At 44.5% G+C, this 11,660-nt stretch overlaps 1 protein-coding gene across 1 annotated transcript; it reads left to right on the forward strand.

Annotated features, from left to right (window-relative positions):
• The first annotated feature begins 686 nt into the window (after positions 1 to 686).
• On the forward strand, positions 687 to 5,474 carry LOC104551950 (keratin, type I cytoskeletal 19). The gene is made up of 8 exons (XM_010202556.2): positions 687 to 1,271; positions 2,123 to 2,205; positions 2,760 to 2,916; positions 3,170 to 3,331; positions 3,754 to 3,879; positions 3,979 to 4,205; positions 4,351 to 4,496; positions 5,449 to 5,474. The coding sequence occupies exons 1-8, from the start codon at positions 687 to 689 to the stop codon at positions 5,472 to 5,474; spliced, it is 1,512 nt and encodes a 503-aa protein (XP_010200858.1).
• The last annotated feature ends 6,186 nt before the right edge of the window (positions 5,475 to 11,660 follow it).

Genomic DNA, 11,660 nt, shown 5'->3' on the forward strand with positions numbered 1-11,660 from the left:
AGAAAGATAAGACACAAATGGGGAACCAAACCCACAGGGGAATTACCTCAGTGATTTAAGAAATCTCTCAGCAAAGTGAGTATTAGACCTGCTGTGTGCCATTTTGCCAGGTGACAGACGTCTACACCACAGTATCCCTGATCTTTTTCACTACTGCAGTCACTACCACTCACACTTTCCAGAAGTGAGAATTTACACTAATTTCCCATTTTTGTTCCACGCACTATACTATGGCATGTGATACAAAAAATGTTTATTGGACTAAGAATAAAATAAATGCAAAATTAATAAAAGATAAAAGGCACTTTGATGTTATAAATACCAATGTTTCTTCTTTGTACATAATCGAGGGCAACTTTTTTTCTCGACTTGTTGCAAAGTTTGCATCATACAAAAAGCTGATGACTCATAAAACACTATTTTACTTTTTGGAATAAGCTGCTGACATGTAAAGTATCTTCCTTGTGAACTGGGATTTCTAGAGGGAAACTGCCTATGGGCTATTTATTCTTGGCATAAACAGCAAGACTAGCCAGCCCCGTGGGAAGAAGAAACATGCTATAGGTGACACCCCCTTTGGAAGGTATAAATAGAGATCTGCAGCAACGACCAACCTGCAGTCTGATTCAATATCAAGCTGTGCATCTTGCTTTGGGCTTTGGGCTGGATTTGCAGCTGTCCTCACAATGAGTTGTAGTGTTAAGCAGACAACTGGCTCTCTCAGGGGCAGGACCAGTGGTGGCAGCTGTGTTATTGGTGGTGGTGGTGGTGGTGGAGGAGCACGGATCTCCTCGGTTTCTTCTGGAAGGTATACAACTTGTGGGATAGGTGGTAGCCGAGGGTTTTCTGGTAGAAGCTACTGTGGTGGTGTCAATTATGGAGGAGGATTGACCACTGGCAGTTTGGTTGGTGGAAACTATGGAGGTGGCTTAGGAGCCGCTGTCCTTGGAGGATGTTCAGGCATTGGATTCAGCGGTGGCAGCGCTCGCTTTGGCGGTGGCATTGGAGGTGGCCTTGGTATTGGTCTTGGTGGAGGGGTAGTTGGAGGTGGTTTTTCTGGTGATGGTATTCTTCTTTCTGGTGACGAAAAGGTCACCATGCAGAACCTTAACGACCGCCTGGCTTCTTACCTGGACAAGGTGAGGTGCCTGGAACAAGAAAATGCTGATCTGGAGTGCAGAATCAGGGAGTGGTATGCCAAGCAGGGCCCTTTTTGTGAGCCACGGGACTACAGCTGCTATTATAAAGAGATAGAAGATCTTCAAAACCAGGTAAAGTCATTTCTCAACCGCTTTATCCCTTTGCAAGCTTCTCCCATGGGGTTGGTTCACAGCTTAATGCAGTTGTCGCAAGTCACATTTTGTTGTTGTAAAATGCTTTTCTTAAACAGCCATTAAGACAGTTGCCTGTAGGAAGAGCTCAAAGGTAAAACAAAACGTTGCGTGTTTGGACTGTTTCCATTGCTTTTATTCATATTTAAAGGGGAAAACGTTATCTTCATGGAATACTACTGGATTGGCTCAGTAGTCTTTTGGAATTAGGTTTGTGCCAAGGTGATTAAATAGACATATGCCAAGGAGGCAACGACAAGAGAAGTAAATAATGGGTTACAGAATTGGCAAATCTAGGGTACCTAATTGAAAATAAGAACCAAGAGCATTGCCATAGCACATTATGAGCATGCAATTTAAAATCAAAGCTGTTTGCTAAGTGCATTTGGTAAAAATTCTAGGATGTGAAAGCACAAAGAAGAATAAAGTGAAAAGAATCCAGGAAGCAGAATGAAACAGACTTGTAATTAAGTCTTGAAACAAAGCTTTTAAGTCTCTTACCCACGAAAGCGAGGTTTAGGTTTAACAGGTTACACGGACTGTGGCAGGTGCTTGATCATATTAATTATACCTCCCTGCCTCTGCATCTGAACCACGTGTTTGATCATTTTAATGCTTTCACTGTACTTCACTGAACACACACCCCTGTGACTGCTGCACTCCTCTGTTCCCCCCTGCCTGCCACTCAGTTTTTAAAGAAGGAGAAAGAGGTTAGGTCAGGAAGCATGTGTCAGTGGGTATGCTTCAGCCTGTGGTGACAGGGAATTCAGGAGTGAATATTCTTTTTGCAGATTGTCTGCGCAACCATAGACAACAACAAGATCATTCTGAACATCGATAACAGCAGGATGACAGCTGATGACTTCCGAGTGAAGTGAGTACCCCGTGGTTGTCCTCTTCACATGTCACTCTCACTCATGGAGCTGGTGAGGAGCTCTCAGACAGTTCTCCTGTGATTCTTTGGTCCAGACATGCTGGAGGCTATGCAGAAAAGCTCTTTTATTCGTTTCCTCTAGAGTTGCCTTAATTAGTACAGTTCCAGGATGGAAATTTTGGAACAAGAAGTTGTTTCTGAATGGAGATTGGAGTTCTTCTGAAGGCAGAAGGGATCTGCAGACAGGGAGGAGCGTGGGTTCACCTAAGCTGCCATTCTGGCACGTGGTGTCTTTCAAAGCTTTTGGTTTTTCCAGTTGGAGCACAGAAACAGTTGTTGTGGTGAACAACAACTCCACCCCTGTGAAAATGCTTCAAAGGCAGCGTGAGAGCAGATTTAACAGAGTTAAATCAGACTGCTTTTCTTAGCATCCTGTTAGGCTAGTTGGGAGAATACTGTATGAGACATGGATGGTCAAATGATTAAAAGGAATAAGGAGCAAATGTTGGTGTCAGGCACTGACTACTCTTCCTTGCTTTCCCTCTCACTCCCAGGTACGAGACGGAGCTGGCCCTGCGCCAGAGTGTGGAAGCTGACATCAATGGCTTACGCCAAGTCCTGGATCAGCTGACTCTCTGCAGGTCTGACCTGGAGGCACAGCTGGAGTCGCTGCGGGAGGAGCTCTGCTGCCTGAAGAAGAACCACGAGGAGGTAGGGTCCTGCCCCTCTCATGTCAAAAGTATTAATCCATACAGGATCCATCACTCTCTCTCTCTCTGTGGTCCCCATCCCGGGGTGCTGTCAGGAGAGGGGCAAGTGGTTGATGGAGGCATGTGAACCAGGAGTTGTGACTGCCCTGTGGAGAGGATCTCTGCCAAGAGCTCTACTCTTGGCAAAAAAAGTTCTCATCACTTTTTTTTCTTTCTTTAAAAAAAAAATGATGCTATCTGTGTTTTTTTTCTAGGAAATGAACTGTCTGAGGAAGCAATCAACTGGAGATGTGAGTGTGGAGGTCAATGCCTGCCCTGGTCCAGACCTCAGAAAGATCCTGGAGGAGATGAGGTGCCAGTATGAAACGCTGATTGAACGCAACCGCAAAGAAGTTGAGGATTGGTATGAGTGCAAGGTGAGTATAAACTTATACAGCTCTGACTCTCCCCAGCTAACACCCAGCCAATGGTTTCACAGTGATTTGTTACACAACATACTGCTACAGCATTTAGCACTGGTTTAAATGGACCAAGTGACATGGGGGATACTGCCACTCTGCATTCTTTTTATTGGGGTGACAGGAAGTGCTGCATGTTAGTGAAACTCTTTACAAAGCAGTAAGTAGTGAGAAGAGCTGGACAGCAGTACTATTGGAAGAGCAAGAGGAATGGTGAGCAGGGCTTGCACTCCATTAGGATGAGACATTTCACCCAAAGCTTTCTCATTTCATAGTTTTGGGGGTTTTTTTTGCCAGCTTCTCTGCTCTCTCCTTAATTTCTCATGTGACTTACATTAAACATTCCCTGAACAACTTTGTTTTGTGCTGGTGGTTTTCAGATTGAGGAGGTGAATCGGGAGGTTATTACAAGCGGTCAGGAGGTAGAGACGTGCAACAACCAGGTTACCGAATTGAGACGCCAATTGCAAGCTCTGGAAATCGATCTCCAGGCTCAGCTCAGTCAGGTGGGTGGTGAGCTGTCTCACAGTCATGCTTTGGTGTAAGAATTTGCAGTTCAGTGCAGTGTTTCTCATGCCTGTATTGTGCCACATGTCATTCCTCAGAGGGACAACCTAGAATCTTCGCTGGCTGAGACAGAATGTCGCTACAACAATCACCTTGCTGAGCTCCAGAGTCAGATCACATGCGTGGAGCAGCAACTGGCTGATCTGCGTGCAGAAATGGAGTGCCAGAACCAAGAGTACAAGATCTTGCTGGATGTCAAATGCCGCCTGGAGCAGGAGATCCATACATACCGCTGCTTGCTGGAGGGTGGACAGCAGGACCTTCTGTAAGTAGGCTTCAAATACACCAAATGATTCAATAAAATACCTGTGCCCAGGGTGCTTTAACGTAAAAATGAAGTAAGCAACAGGTCCAGGTTGTAGTTTATCTTTCATTTCCTTCACTAAAATGTTACTTTTCTGTCCCTTTAGTCAGCAAGGAGGAATCGGTCAGTCCTCGGGTCTAGGAGGAGGAGTTGCAAGAACAAGTGGAATTGGAGGAGGAGGTATCATTAGAACAACCCACACTTACACTTCATCTTCCCAGATGCCATCCTGTGCAGCTGCGGAGATACAAGGTGAGAACTGTTACACATCACAGGATTTTCAGTCTTCCCTGTTCTAATGCAGCACCCACAGGCAGCAACAAAGATCTTTCATATGTAGCTTAGAGGTGCTATTTGAGGCTACTGGGAAATACATGATGTGAGGTCACAGAGGAGTGGCTACAAGTGCCCTCAGAAGCTGTGACTCTGCTAGGAAGCATGACAACTGCAAAAAGGGAAGGGGGGAAGCAGGATAGAAAGAAGGATAGAGTCAGCATGTGGGCAAGCCATAGAGAACTGGAGAAAGAGCTGACTTTAGCTCTGGGACAAAGGAAAGAGTAGGGAAAAGCAGAACGTCAAAAAACTAGGGCAAAAAGAAAGCAGGAATCATTGTAACACTGGTAGAAAATTACTGGTACTATTTCAAGGGGAAATTTCCAGCCAAACAAAAGAGAAGAGAAAGAGAGGAGAAAGAGAGAGAGAAAAAAACAGAGATAAAGTGGGGAAAAAAGAGAGTAAGAGAGAGTAAGAGAAAGAAAGAAGGAAAGAAGGAAAGAAAGAAAGAAAGAAAGAAAGAAAGGAAGGAAGGAAGGAAGGAAGGAAGGAAGGAAGGAAGGAAGGAAGGAAGGAAGGAAGGAAGGAAGAGAGAAGATGGCAACAGTTGGTCAGGCAAATGGGAGTGAGCAGGGGCATTGTTCTGGCAAGGACCTTGATGCGGTTCCCTCATTCAAGTCGCTGCTGGTGCAATGTCTGCAGCTTCCACTATTTAGCATTTTTATGTGAAAGGACAGACCATGCCCCTGCTAGCTACAAATCCCATCTGCCTGTCTGTCAGGCAACAATTAGACCTCTCCAGGAGGAAATGGTATCTATCTGAAATTCCAATTGGATTGGCTTGTTAAGTGATCACGTGTTATTGAATGACACTGTGGGAAAGAATCTATTTTTGCTATAAACAAAGTAATGTTCCCTTTGATCTCTCCAGTGCCTTGCAGAAGGATTTGTGATTAAGTGGAGAAACGAGAATGTCCAACAAGAGAGCCGTGAAGCAGAGCCGTGGATGAAGAGAAACAATATGTACTGTATGCCTCTGCAAAGAGCAAGGAACGTGCTCTTTTGTATTACTCAGCAATGCTAAGAAATATGTCAGAGGGGATGAGCTGAGCGTTGGGCCACATTCTGCTTTATTTTGCTATTTGCTTTTTCCAGTCTGTACTGCTGCGTGTGCCCAACCACCATGACTATTGCTGGAGTTCACCCAGTAGTATGATCACTGATGTTCCTGCTGGTGAAAAAATTTCTCTAATAAAACTTTGCTTCTGCCTGATGCAATCAAGAAACCTGTGTCTGGAAACTGAGTTCCTTTAGAAAACCAGGTGCTGACCCATCACTCACAAGGGTCACCTAAACTGGTCAGAACCACACTCCACTGGGAGCAAAGCTGCTTTACTAGTGGGAGGCAGGGAATGGCCTTGCTGACCTTGCAGGTCTTGTCCATCTTCTCCCTGTCAAAGCCTGTAGCATATCATAGAATCACAGAATGATGGGGTTTGGAAGGGACCTTTAGAGATCATCCAACCCCCCTGCAGAAGCAGGTCCACTTAGATCAGGTCGCATAGGAACACGTCTAGGCTGGTCATGAAGACCTCCAAGGAAGGAGCCTCCACACCCTCCCTGGGCAGCCTGAGCCAGGGCTCCCTCATCTCACAGTGAAAGAGTTTTTTCTTACCTTTAAATGGAACTTTTTGTGTTCCAGCTTCATCCCATCATCCCTTGTCCTGTTGCTAGATACCATCAAAAAACCAGATGCCCCAACCTCCTGACACAGAGTGTTGCACACTCTTGTATGACATCCACCAGAATCTCCACACAGCCTCATCAGGCAGATGCCTGTGTGCTTCCCACAGAAAACTGTGCTAAAACACAGTTTTAGAATAAATTTGAAAGTGAGTGATGGAATGTCTGGAGCTAGATTGCCCCAGTCTAGTGCTGACACATCTGGGCTGTGCCCTCTCATTCTTCATCATCCAGCCTGGCCCCTGTGATCAGGTTGAAGAAGAAATCTTGGTCTCCACAAGTAATTAAATTTCTGCTGATATGGTTTATATTCTGACCCATCCCTTTCATTGTATAGGAGTGTTCTCACTGGGGTAAGGACTGGAGGCAAAAGGTCTGTTTCTCATCTATTTTCACATGGTGACTTAGTCATTTGCTAATCATCCTTATTTCAAAGAGTTTCACCCTCAGTGTCAGAAACTGTTGAAAAATCATCTTTACATTAAACATACTTCCTTTGGAGAACTGGAGAGGGCAGGATGGGAGCTGAAAAAGTGCAGCTCAACAGAGAATGCAATGATGAAAAATAGCCAGCTAAGGCCTTTAGATACATAGAGCGTGTCTCAAACCTCATGAGCAAAGCAAAATCAGTCCCTGTTTTGGGCTTCGAACAGCAGCCATTGTAGCTGGTGCTGAGTCAGTGTGGACTGACATGGTAGTGTGCACCTGTCCTGACACTGACCTGCCTAGAGAAGCACGGGCAGCAGTTTGGAAACTCGGGGCCCTTGAGCACCTCTATTGGGTGCAGCCATGGGAATTGACCTCAATGAGCTTGCAGAGTCATTCTGTGTTTGGAGAATTTTCAGTTTAAAGCATTATGAGCTGGAGGATTAAATTACCTGTTGATCCAAGCAGTGACCACTTTTATATACCCACTCCACCCTCAGGTTCACTGGATGTAGCTGCTGTTATTTCTGGTACACTGCAATGTGGCTGTTACAGAAAGAGTCATATTCTCTTATGAGATGAGCTGGCAGAGTAAAACTCCTGGTTACTCAGTTTCTGCCAAAAGCTGGAGGAACAGCCTGCTTTGGGAGAGGAGGAGCAAGAGTACAAAGACAAAAACGTTTGAGGACCATGTTTAGAATGTTGCACACTTTTCTTGCATCAGTTCTATAGACACTAATTTCTCTGTTGCCACACAAATAGACTTAACACAACCTGAAACACAACCTAAAGGTTTACTGAAACCTTCCAGTAAAGCAGCGTCTCCAAGGTCTGTAGGTAGCAAGGATCTGAAGAAGCTCAATCGTTAATTTCTCAGGGAGCAGGTGAAAGGTGCCCTTCTCCTGCTGCAGAAGACTGTTGGAGAGAACATGTCTCCATGGTATTTCTTTTATTTCATCTGCTAAACCTGACAGTAACCAGGAGCTAGGGCAAAATAAGGAAATGGAGCACTAGAACATCAAGAAGAGTGTGGTCAGCAAGTCAAAGGAGGTTCTGCTGCCCCTCTGCTCTGCCCTGCCCTGCTGAGGCCTCATCTGGAGTCCCGTGTCCAGTTGTGGGCTCCCCAGCTCCAGAGGGACAGGGAAGTGCTGGAGAGAGGCCAGCACGGGGCCAGCAAGATGCTCAGGGCACTGGAGCATGTTCCTGCTGAGGAAAGGCTGTGGGCCCTGGGGCTGCTCAGGCTGGAGAAGACTGAGGGGGGGATCCCATTAATATTTATCAATATCTAAATGGTGGGTGTCAGGAGGTTGGTACAGCACTTTTTTGATGATATCTAGCAACAGGACAAGAGGTGATGGGATGAAGCTGGAACACAAAAGGTTCAATTTAAGAAAAAACTGTTTTACTGTTGAGATGAGGGAGCCCTGGCACAGGCTGCCCAGGGAGGGTGTGGAGGCTCCTTCCTTGAAGGTCTTTAAAACCCACCTGGACACGTTCCTGTGTGACCTGGTCTAGGTGGGAGCTGCCTCTGCAAGGGGGATTGGACTAGATGATCTCTAAAGGTGTCTTCCAGCCTCCACCATTCTGTGATTCTATGATCCTAACTGCAATAATGACTCAGAAGAGTGGCTATAGGTAGAAGTTTTTAAACCAAGACTCTACACTAAGTCTTCTTTAAAGATCAATTTGAACCCTTTAGAAAGTCCCAGACTTGATGCATAAATCTCTCAGTAGACATGTAAGGCCAGAGCTTCACACGAGATCAAAAGAGACACTTATCATGGTTATAATGACAAATTTCCATTGTTTGACTCCTCTGTGTATATCCCAGCTGTTCTCAGAGCTCTGGCTGAGAACCAGTCAGAAAGCAAATCTTCCCCATTCCCATTGTCTTCTCCCACTTTGTCCAGTGCACAGACAATAAAACAACCAACTGCCGCCCTTTCGGGCCTCAACCTTTCCCAGTCTAAGAGTCCTTGCAGTCTCATTTCCAAAAATACAAAGGCACTGTGCTGAAGCTCTTCCAGTTTTCAGTCTTCTGGAAACTCTAGGCAACCTACAATGCATAGAGGTTTGCTGCTTTCTCCTGGGAGCCCCAGCTGATTCCCACCAGGTCTAGGCTAGTCTTTTCTTGCGAACTGCTACTGACATCTAGCTGCTCCACCAGGTTCCCCATATTCATATCATAGGCCTTCCCACCCTTCCCACCAATCCAGCAGGTGCAAAGCATGCACTTTCACAAAGGAGCTGTCCTAAATTCCAGAGAGGTGAAAGAGACCTAATGACATGGCCATAAGGACTCTAATGATCCAGACTTTATGAAAATGCCTGTGGAAAGCCCCCAGGGGTATACAGACTCAGCTACTAAGACACTGTGATGTTGTTTGTGGACCTACAAGTTGGGATGCGTCTGGAAAGCAGCTCATGAGAAGGTAGCTTGTGATAAACAGCTCCTCAGCAGAAAACACCCTGGAAACAATCCACATATTAAAGAGCTGCAAATTATGGAGTTGCAAACCTTGGGCTGGAAACTACATTTCCATGAGATTTCCATATTTCTTTGTGCTAATGAGACAGACCCAGGAAGCTTATGAGTTCAAATAACTGAATAAAAACAGGAGGGAAAACTTAGTTTATTGTTTCAAGGTCTTCATAACAATCATTTAGTTTTGCCTTAGCTTAACTAGTGCATCCATTTCCCAAAGACAAAAAGGGGGAAAATAGGCAAGATAGAGGGCAAACGTGTGCCAGATGAAGCTCCTGGGCAAAGCTCCCTGCTAAAGGCCTGAAGCAGACAGAAATGGGTCTAATGGATAAAGCTACAGGCACACAGGGGACCAAGGTATCTCAGGAGAGCAAGACCCATCCTCTCTGTTCTCTGCAATAATTACCGCAACAGGCACGTAGACATCCTCCACTCCCACAAAAGAAGTAAGTCATTCCATGTTTCTGCCTGCATTATTCTGATGTGCTAAAATGATAACTGTGGAGCAGAGGAAGGAATGTGTGCTCACTCAGGAAAGATGCTTGCTGCAGACAGCTATTGGGAAACTTCTGAAGAATCATACGCAGGACAGGCAAAGCTTCAAGCGATGCAGTATTACATCAGTTTCGGTTCATTCCTACCACCACACCCTGACTCCTATTATGTTCTCCAGTCCTAGTAATGAAAATCAAGTATTCCTTCGTATACACAAAACATTTTATTAGAGTTTTTACCTATTCTGGGCTTTGCTCCATTGTATTTAGGGACTGAGTGGAGCCTGACTTGGAAGGAAGGGCAGAGTGACATTCAGGCGCTGCATTCTGATAGAGGAGACCTAAGTTCAACTGCAGACTCTGCCGGAGGCATCCTCTTTGTCTCTGAGTAAATCATTTTGAGCAAGTCTCTCCACACCCCTGTCTCTGGAGATATCAGCGGAATGCTGTTGGCTTTCATTGTGCCGGCTAAGTAATATCCAAGGATGCAGAGATAAAGGGAGGCATCTTTTAAACAGAAATAAGAATAAGAGCAATAAAATGATGTGCAAATCCACAGATACTAGAATACTTCAGGTCTTCACCAAGTGGGATTATTTACTTGGCATAATAATGGCTATTCCAATCCACAGTCCTGACACGGGGTGAGGATTTGACCAGCGTTCTCTGGTGAAGCAGGCTTGGAGGATTTCTAACTACAAATGGTTAGTTTCAGAAAGCTCTGGAATGCCTGTCTCTTACTCAATGGACAGTAAAAACAGGTTGTCCCTACAGAGAATGCTGTTGCTCTTGAGTCTTAGCAAAACATCTTATGAAAGTCAGCTTAGCCTACATTTTGATGTCAGAAGAGTGGAAGGATTATTAGCTTTTAATTTCCAATGCCTAGCTAAGATTTGGAGACATTAATGACAGAGAATAGTCTCCAGTTTGTACTTAATCCAGTTTGCACGCACTGCTAGTCTCCAAATTGTACTTAATCCATCTTTTCCAAACCAGTGCAGAACTGCATTGGTCAATGATTGCTCTGCCAGCTGTATCAGCAATTCTGTCTTTACATTTCCTAGGACAGTAGTCTCAAACCTTTTATTAGAATGCAGCACCTATGAACAGAGAAATTGCCCATAGGATGTTCCCACTCCCAATCACTGTTTCAAGATACCCAGCCTTCCCTAGAAAAAAAATCACTACCCATAATGATGAAAACTGCAGAAATATCCTGCACTGAACAACAGGATATATTTAAAGTACTTTTACCTTTATGCTCTCCACATAAAGAAATAAATCCTTTGTGAATTACTAGAGAGACATGATCATATATGAAGAACCTTTCATCCCTGTCCATTAAGGGATCACTCCACGGTCTCACTTGTCTTGTAGCAGCGCTCTGGAATTGTCATTTTGCCAATGGAGAGACTCAAAGGTTAATCTCCGTGTCTCTGATCTTTCTGCAAAGTTCTTACATCATTCCACATACATCATTCAAGAGTCAAACTTCATATTTATGATTTCTTTTTCATCTCACGTATACTCCAACATCAGCACCTTGCACGAAACCTGCTTATTCAACTCAAAATAAAATGAAAATAAATTAATGAGAGATAAAGAGCTCTTTGATGCAATAACCTTTAATGATTTCTTCCTGGTATATAATTTAGGACAGTGTTTTTCCTGGCTTAATGTTGTAAAGTTTGCATCATAAACAAAAAGCTGATGATTCATACAACATTATTGCTAATGCATTTTTTAAATTAGCAAGAGACATGTAAAGTATCTTCCTGGTTTACCAAGATTCTTGAAAGGAAACTTCCCTTTGAGAAATTATTCTTGGCACCAATGGCAAGAGTAGCCAGCCTTATGGGAAGAAGAAACAGCGGTGACACCCACTGTGGAAGGTATAAATAGAGTTTCACGGCAACGGACAACTCGCAGTCTGATTTAATATCAAGCTGTGCATCTTGCTTTGGGCTTCTGCTTGCATTTCCAACTGCTGTCGCC

Source organism: Colius striatus, chromosome Z (genome assembly GCF_028858725.1).
Source record: "Colius striatus isolate bColStr4 chromosome Z, bColStr4.1.hap1, whole genome shotgun sequence".
In the NCBI taxonomy this organism is placed as follows: Eukaryota; Metazoa; Chordata; class Aves; order Coliiformes; family Coliidae; genus Colius; species Colius striatus.

Coding starts and splice junctions, on each gene's coding strand:
- LOC104551950 (XM_010202556.2), top strand. CDS start 687: ATGAGTTGTAGTGTTAAGCAGACAACTGGCTCTCTCAGGGGCAGGACC. Junction 2,917..3,169: donor TGAAGAAGAACCACGAGGAG/GTAGGGTCCTGC, acceptor TTTTTTTTCTAG/GAAATGAACTGTCTGAGGAA. Junction 3,880..3,978: donor TCCAGGCTCAGCTCAGTCAG/GTGGGTGGTGAG, acceptor GTCATTCCTCAG/AGGGACAACCTAGAATCTTC.